At 35.6% G+C, this 9,185-nt stretch overlaps 1 protein-coding gene across 4 annotated transcripts in view; it reads right to left on the reverse strand.

Annotated features, from left to right (window-relative positions):
* The window catches only part of SATB1 (SATB homeobox 1), a 101,380-nt gene that overhangs the window by 68,745 nt on the left and 23,450 nt on the right, over positions 1 to 9,185 (reverse strand). For 2 of the 4 annotated variants that reach the window (XM_017875890.1, XM_017875892.1), the window contains exons 1-5: positions 9,075 to 9,185; positions 6,184 to 6,418; positions 2,374 to 2,550; positions 1,485 to 1,611; positions 591 to 714 (exon numbers count right to left, since the gene is read on the reverse strand). In XM_017875890.1, the coding sequence (XP_017731379.1) occupies positions 591 to 714; positions 1,485 to 1,611; positions 2,374 to 2,550; positions 6,184 to 6,394 (639 nt within the window). In that variant the 5' untranslated portion in view covers positions 6,395 to 6,418; positions 9,075 to 9,185. Of the gene's footprint in view, positions 1 to 590; positions 715 to 1,484; positions 1,612 to 2,373; positions 2,551 to 6,183; positions 6,419 to 9,074 lie in introns of those variants that run through there. The other 2 variants (XM_017875893.1, XM_017875891.1) reach the window with 2 other exon arrangements.

The raw sequence follows: 9,185 nt of genomic DNA on the forward strand, positions 1-9,185 counted from the left end.
AAAAAAAAAACCAAAAAAGTAGTAAACCAAAGCCACAAAACTGGTCACAAAATCCTAATGAATTAACCACTATTCAACCTTTAGTTAAGGGTAATTATTTTCATAATTATTTGTACTAAAATACTTTTAACTTTTTGGTAATGAATATCCAAGAATTGTAGTGTTATTTTATTCAGATAGCACGGTGAGGTTTTACGCATTAACACTGCCACTGCCATTCCCTCTCACCGAAGCTTTGTGGGATTAGTACCACCTTGACTCTTTCTTAAATAAGGGCATTCAGGAGAATGTAGCCATCATGCTCATAGCACTCAGAAGACAAATCTAAAAATTAGCCAGCGGAGTCTTCCACTGAACTGTTTTTCCTGTAAACAGTCCTTTGGCTCTTTTCCCCAAGGGAGAAAAAGCGTATAGGCTCTGTTCACAACAAATCAGGCGTATTTTAAAAGGTCACCAGTGGTCAAGTCACTTTACATTTTTGGCAGATTATTGCTTCAGATACCAGTTGCTTTAAACCAGGGAGCTCCATCAAACCTCAAATCAGGGTTGCCCATGATGTCTTATTATTTATTACATGCTATGCTAAGTACCTGTGAAAGGGGGCACTCCTTGGCCAACGAACTCTGATTCATATCTTTCAGTAAGTCCTTCAGAGCATTCCTCACTGTGGTGTGCGACCATTGTTCGGGAGGCAAGTCTTCTAGTTTGGGGCAACTATTTGAGACATAGATTAGAAAGGGGATTATTACAAGATTGCATCCCGCTGCAGAACATTCCTTTAAGACAGACAGATTTCATTTTGCGCATCAAACAGATGCATCTGGAGATTGCTCTCGGTCTCCTGATTGTTCCGATTAGTTAATTACTTTATACAACACATCTGCTGTATCGATGCATGAATTATACATCAGCTGCCTGTGGTGGCTATTTTTTCATGTTACTTCTACCTTCCTGCTCTGATGCACTTGGGAAGACAATTTAAGGTGTACTGCTTTCTCCTGAGCCATCGTGAAAAGCTTTAACGTATTAACCGATTTCCTTTCATTACTCTGTACATACGAATTAAAATCATAAAAAAATAAATAAATAAGATTGTGGTAATAGTGAATAAGAGTCTTTCACAAAATGTACACAGATGGCACTGTTCATGATATGCAAAAATATTTTTTTCTTAAATAAACTTTATGTAAAATGCCTTCTTGTAATGCATTATTTAATTGACTAAACGTAAAAAGTCTTCTCTTTTGATAACCTGCACAAACCCACACATTTTGTGTGTGTGTGTGTGGGGGGGTTGCTTTTAAATTATACATTGAAGTTAGGAAAAAAGGCAGAAGGATAGGGTAACAAAATCGAATCAATCTGTATTAACCTTTCTGAAACACAGAATTAAAAAAAATTGAAGGTTGACCAGAGAGAGATGCTTCATTTCAAAAGATCAGGTAAGAAGAATGTTTCACCCTAGATTTGCTGTCTTGACTCACCTGTGTAACTGAATTTTCAATGTGACCACATGATACACATCTTGAAGCATATCTGCTACCGTAGCATCAGGGGCATCTGTCACGTAAGACAGTGGAACTGGATTCCACTTTCCAACCTGGATTAGCCCTATTTCAGATAAAGAGGATATGTCACTAAATATTTTACCCTCAAATAATGTATCTAGTAGAAGGGTGTTCTTTCCTACTACCCCTACCACAAGCAATACCGTTATTTCTGTCTGAATGATTCCCTTCCCTCTAAAAGGCAGGTCAATGAAAATATTCACAGCTTAGCTTTCCAAATTGTAAAATTATGTAAATGACTGTAGGGTTGTTTATTATTTTGGAAATAAAACCCCATCAATAAAACCTATGCATAAGGCCACATTTTCCTAACTTACAGGAAGTTCTAATAAGACATAGCTGAACCAGTTCTAAATGGCTTTACGATTTAGATAAGATTCTCTATTGCAGTGGGAATCAGCATTGAAAAATACTTTACAGCCCATAAAACCATCAGAAACAGAATAAAAGAAACAGAACTAGATATTCAGTCATAAATGCAAATTGACTCTCAACAGTCCATCTGCTCAAATACGCTCCTCACTTCCTTGTGGGTCCTCAGTGGAGCAGATTATTAAGGTCAATAAGCATACTAATGATTCAGCTGAAGTAATTTAAAAAAAAAACTACCTCGACATTCCACATGAGCAAAATGTGTGTTAACTAAACTAAACTGAATTAAGCCAATTTTTTAAAGCCACAGCCTAAAAGGAACCAATGTAATACACAGGCTACAGTTCTTTGAATAAAAATATTCAGTGCTTTCTCTGCAAGGTAAACAAAGAATGCCAAGCAATTTTTCCAACCCCACGTACACATTATTTACCTTTGGCCTGGGCAGCAGAGCTATGTGAATAACCAAGAGACAGCAATGCCATTTCGATCAGCTGGTTGAAAAGCATATCCTTTCTCACCAGCACAAATTCTGCATGCTCCTCCTTGCAATCATATTCAATGGCGTTTTCATAATGTTCCACCACACAGAAAACTGGCAGCATGGTTCCTATCAAAAAGATGAAGAAAGAGGGATGGAAAACCAACAGTCTTCAGAAATATAGCTTGGTAGGGGGAGGAAAAATTAGCCATGAAAATAATCACAAGAGATTCACTGTGCTTCCAAGGCAGACTGAGTACAGAACTACAGGCACATGCACACAAATATATACATTCTCATATTATTTAAAGTTGTAACAGAAATATTTAAGTAGAATGTGAACTTGGTCCTAAGGTAAGTTGTGCTCTAAATTAACGATGCATTTTCCAAAAGCAATGAATGCAGAATTACCTTTCTGATCAAATAATAATGGTGACGAAAGAAAAATGTGTCTTCCCTAATTTGCTATGAGTAGTATACAGTATGCAAACACAACTCACTGTCTATCTTCAGAAGAACCCACCTTTCTACTGCCTACATGATTTTGTTAATAATAAACTTTTCCTGTTTGTGTCCAAACAAATTATCTTTGACCAAGAAATTTTCATTTTCTTCCTTTTTTAGATATTAACTCTAACTGGTTCCACAAAAAGTACTTAACCAAACCAGTCATCATAATACAGAATTTCAATATGTGCATAATCTAGACAAATAACATTTGCTTTATGAATACTCATTTAACCTACCTAAAAAGATAGCACGGTACCCTTAAGTCTTTAAAATCAACAATCTTTGTTATAGCAAATAAGGTAAAAATGAGAGAGAGAAAAGGAAACTGACCTTATCAGGACACACTAGGAAAAAGGAATCTGCATAGATTTGGTGTGCTCTCTTTTTATATAATTTTAATCCAATATAGTAACTCAGTAGCCAGATGATTAATAAGCACAGGCCACACCACTATTAGAAAGAGGCTGCTTCTAGAAATTGGTATTACGGAATGCTGTGGTACTCAAGGTGTTTACGCAGCGCACTGTCAGACTTCCAATGACAACGGAAAAGGGTTAAAAGCAGATGCATCTGAATTGTACTGTGGCAAACTGCCAGAACGGTATCATCTTTAACATAAATGATGACAAGGGTTACTTTAACAGGGCACCCAGGATCCACAATTAGTCCTACAATACTAATGCCTCTATAAGCTCTGTCCTCTGGACTCACGGAATCCTACCAACTTCTGAAGATGTCTTAGTGCACACCAACCGTAGCTAAAAAAAAATCAGGATTTCCTACTGACACCAGAGAGGCCCTTCAAAGAATCTCTATTTGCTTGTTTCTGCTGAACAAAAGCCGGCAATCAACAGCTACATCCTTCTACATGTGAGTCTTCACCAAAGCTTTAGTGAACTGTTCACAAGAGATTCTAGGTCAGACAAATAAACCCCTTTAGGTTTACTTAGAAAACCTCACAAACTCATTCGGAGGTACCAACAGGCTAGGCATGAAAAACAAGCTGCAGAGCTTGCCAATATTTTTGTCATTCATTCAGCTGTTTTATACCAGAGAGAGAACCCGTCAGGGATCAGAAGACAACTTGGGGAGACCACAGCAAAAATAGCAATATGCAAACTGGTGATTCCTTCCTTGGCTTGAAGGTATTTTGGCAAAATCGCCTAAACAAATAAAAGCATTCAATCCTTTTTTCTTAGTAGTGTTTTCTCATCTCAGCCATAATTTTCATCTAGCACCTGTCAGACAGAAACCATCCACATGAAAATAAGATGAAAATGTTAATAAAACCCACAAAAGACTTTAGCAATTTTGTTATTTGGAGTATCTGAGATCCTCCTACAATTAAATTGCATTTTTAGAATACATCTGAAGCAAAACAAAACAAAAAAGCATTTGAGCAGGTAGTGAATTTACTGTACTCTTAGTTCTTCCTCCTCCTGTCCTGATATCTTCAAAGAGTTGGGTAAGTACAACAAAAACATACACATTGATTTTTCCTTTTGTAGGATGAAACAGATGGATTCCACAATACGCTTTTCCTTAGATCTATAAAACAACTGCGGGGTTTTCAAACTATTGAAATATATTAGATTTATTGTGGATTTTATTGATCATGTTTAGAGGTACCCTAAAATAATAAAGATGGCTATAAAGTGACAATAGTACCATCTAATTACAGACCTTCTAGCAAACTGTTGCGGTTACCCTCCCGTTCCTGGGAGTAATGCTGAACACAAGACTTTTCTGAACTGTCTGATTATTCATGCTAGTGTTTGGCAAGAGTTCCAACTACTGCAACTTCATAACCTTCCAGCATTTAAAGGGGAGCGCACTGGTCACTGCTGAATGCTAAAAATACCACATGATTTAAACCTGAAGGCAGTCTCAGAAGCTTTTGCTGAAGGTTTATGAGCCTGTGTAAACAGCACGTCTGCCATAAGGAGCAGTGAAGTCTGTAGAATCCTTGTCTAAAACTGTCCTGGCATTAAAGTTTGCTGTGCAAATATCACATAATACCAGAGACAGCTGAAATCTCCTATTTAGGAATTTATGGAACTTACATGTTTGCAGGCGTCAGAAAGTCTTTTTTATAGAGCCCCAGTGCTTCACAGTACAATATTAATGCACTCTGTTTGAAAAGCCGTAATAAATTATATTTTTAATGCTCTTACCCTGGCTTTCTTAAGATGCATACATTCTTGGCAAACAATCAATAAATAGGGTAATCATGAGTAGAGGCCAAAGAATTTGCTGAAGTACTGTTTTTCCATTTTTAATAGATAAAGATCTAACAATACGGACTGCTGTGTCTGTTCATTTCAGGATCAATATATTCTTTGTTTTCGCCAAACCAAGGAAAAAATAAATGATTGTATGATAAATGTTATGCATCAAACACAATGAAATTCCTCTGCCTTCTAACTTTATCTACTTAATATTCTTGGTTGCTAAAATATAGCATTTTTATCCATTGCTTAGCAAATGTAAGGAAAATCTGATTCCTACACGTTATTCAGACACAAAATGAAGCTCCTTATGAGGCACATGCATTACACCTAGGTAGGCACTGCTTTACAGGAACAACACTGTTAAACACAGTCAAAGTTGTTAAACTGCATCAATTTAATATCGGTAGAAAAGATTCACACAGTTACACATCTTCCCCTTATAAACTTTCCTAAATCTGCTCTTTCTTCATCAAAAATACCCAATTAAAACAAAATTAAAACCAGGATCATCAGAACTTTTACTGCTAATGAATTTGCTCTTAAGAAAATAAGCCACAAAAAATAACATTACCAAACGTCTACATAAGATTTGCAAGATCTCTGAAACTGCCTTACAACTAAAAATCTTAGGAAGAAGCTAGAGTAGCTCTCAAACCACCTAAGTGTTTTATTCTTAATCAGGTTAGTTTAAAGCAACAGCCGCCTACGATCCTCTACTGTAACACCTTTTGAATGGACCCTGGCGTAAACTAAAACCATTATATTTAATTCAGTCCTTATTATCCAAAATGTTCAATGATTCCAGTCTATAGTAAAACGTTCCACCCAAGCATGGAGCCTATACTTTCCAACATGATTGATACTAAGGACCCAGAATGTAACTAATTTAAGATCATAAAGAGAATAAAGGCAGGGTATACAAAACATGTTCTGCCACTCCCCACCCCCCGCTCCCCCCAGTGTGGCCTTGTGTAGACAATAGGGCTTTCAGCTTTCCAGGATTTGGCTTGAAAGTATTTACCTTTCCTAAGGTTGGTTTTCATCAGATGGCCCGAGTGTTTTAAAGGCACTCCCTGCATTTTTGCACCTGTACTCCCAAGCCTTCCTCTTCCTAGTGGGCTCCCGTTCTGCTCCAGGCGGGCAATCTTGGCTGGTGGACCCTTCGGATCACTCACATTGTTAGACATTTCTGAATGTTCTTTCCCCTGAGTTGCCTCGTTCAAATGATCCATACTCAGTCACTGTCTAAAGATCACCTGCCAGAATTTAAAAAGAAGACATGTTATAATTGGGTGGGGACCTACGTGTATACATGTGTCCTATGTAAATGTTTTAGCTCTAGATATCTCTCCACAAATATAATGTATTGGTAAAATGGCCTATCTAGATATGATACAGATGTTACTATATTTCTAGATAATAGCCTTACATTCTTATTTAAATTAACAAAATGATCTGTGGAAACTGTACCAATACACACGAATAAAAAGGCAATTGGCCTATAAAAAAAAAAACTAAGTGGGGAGAAATGGGTTTACTTTTAGAACAAGAATTATCACAAGTATAGCTAAAAAGAAAACAGCAAATTGTATTTATGTAGTCCCAATTTCTAACAATTAGAAATTCATTACAAAATACAGCAGAAACACTTTAATAAACGATGGAAAGATGATCACAGTTCAACATATTAGAAATCTAATGTGTATGTTTATGTGTATGTACATGTAATATATATACATATAAAATGTTTTATATGTATATGATATAAATTCTTATGAGAAAAATCATAAACCATCTCAAAAGAAGGTAACAAACATCTAACTGCTTTTTAAACTCCCCATTGGCTTTTATAAGTTAATGCACAGAAAAAGTTTTCTACTATCAAAGTTTCAAGAGTTATGTGACAGATCTAGTCAAGTTTTGGGTCAAACATGTGATTGGATCAGTTTACCCCTAAGGAAACAGGAAGAAGTGAAGGGTTTTCAAATATCCAATGTACTGATGCATTAAAACTCATGTGTTTTGTAGTATTTAGGTGTCCATTAGTAATAGAGGGCTGTTAACAATAAATATTTTTAAAAAATTTAGAATACACTTTGTGATATGCACATTAGGTTGAAGTGCCAAGCTCAATTAAAAAACACACACACACACACAAAACCTTGATGATACTGGTAAAACAAAATATCCAGTATTCAGAAATAACCTCAGCATGCAATGGCGCTAACATTGTAATTAACTTCAAAAAAATTAACAGATAATTATTTTCAGTTATATATTAGACATCAATTTTCACATCATTTATAGTAAAGTGATTAGATAATATCAAAGTCATTTTAAAGCATAGTTTTAATTAGAATTGATAAGAATAAGTAGAATTATTTTATTAACTTTGATGGTATTTGAAATATTGAGCTTATAAAACTAAGGCATCATATTTAGGAAAACCAGAGAGAATAATTACCATTTTTCCTAGCTGTCTAGTAATTTGACATGGCTTGTTTTTGTTGTAAATTGTTACACTGAAGCTATTTAAATCTGGATTTGTTGAAAGCCAGTTTGTGTTAGCATGGCTTTTCTGCAAACTTTTTTTTCTTCTGTTTAACCATAGCCTACTTCTTACCATATAATCAAGAAAAGGGGGGCAGCAAGGTTAATCTGGAAGTTTAAAAGCAACCTTAAGAATGCCAACTGAAGAACTATAAAGTTTGAGAAAAATTAATGGCTATTTATCTTTGTACTCCAGAGTGGCACACTGAGAACTAAAGGTTTACCGTTGATCGAGGTCCCATCTGTTTTTGGTTATGAGGTTCATTAACAATAAATGTGCCTTTTAAACCACTTTTATCAAGATTACTCTTTTCCATTATATTAAACTGCAGTCTAAAGCCAAAATTAGAAAGCAATGATTATTAACTTATTCAAAACACTCTTTATAATGTTTCATGTGGATAATACAGAGCTGCTTTTTCTGAAATTGGTTGCCTCATCCTAGAGCAGAAGATGAATTTTAAAACATATGATTTGAAAAGAAAAATGTTTAGCCCTTGGGGCAATTAAAGAGGAAAAAAAGGGAGGGGGTGTAGACAACAGCATCAAAGTTAATGCTATAAAACATATTAAGTAATCATGAAGCTTAACAACACTATAAACTGTACAGCAAATGAAAGTGATATGTTATAATTTAGTTAATGTATTGACAATCAAAGTATCATATAGGTCATGAAAAACTGTCCTTTGAATACCCACCTATAAGCATCTATTAAACACTAAGTCATGGTGTAAAAAGCTTCACATTACAAACCAAAATTAAATGCGCATAAAACACCCAATTTACCATTTAAACTCTATGCCCAGGCTAAAGTTCACCAAACCACAGTTTGGAATTGAAAAGAGCAATCTCCAACAGGCCTGCCTGGATGACAGCAGCAGGAACTAACTATGGTCTCAACAGATGCCAGGCTGAAGAGTTTCTTGAGTTACACATGTTACAACCCATTTTAGTGTAATGTCTGGTTGCCACACAAAAAGCAAGCTACTTTCTGAAAATCCCATTTATCTGCCCATAAACTAAGACCATATATGATAATTACTTAATAAAACAGTGAACTCAGTAACAATTATTTCCTTTAAAAAGAAAGAAAAGCACGAAATTCTAGTTTTTTAAGAACCGATTTTTTTGCAAAGTGAGATCCTTTTCAATGAGTTTCTAGCTGGATCGCTTCCTTCGTCCCCACACAACCCCATAATAACATTTTAAGATTGTGCCCTTATCCATTCCATATGGCCGGCACGATCCAGGCCAAGCTTTCACTGTGACCTTTTAAAGAGACAAAGAAGCAAAGTACTATCTAGAAACAGAAACACTGCAGTTTTACTGAGTGAAATTAGCAAAACCGACCTGAAACTCACCACTTCAAAACTTGACAGCATATAAATAACAAAAACAAAGGAGATTTCCTTTGCAGACCGGGTTCTTGAAGAGAAGTTCAAGACTGATGTTTTCTATGTCCTTTTTTTTTT

This window comes from Rhinopithecus bieti, unplaced genomic scaffold (assembly GCF_001698545.2).
Source record: "Rhinopithecus bieti isolate Rb0 unplaced genomic scaffold, ASM169854v2 scaffold_8220, whole genome shotgun sequence".
Classification (NCBI taxonomy): Eukaryota; Metazoa; Chordata; class Mammalia; order Primates; family Cercopithecidae; genus Rhinopithecus; species Rhinopithecus bieti.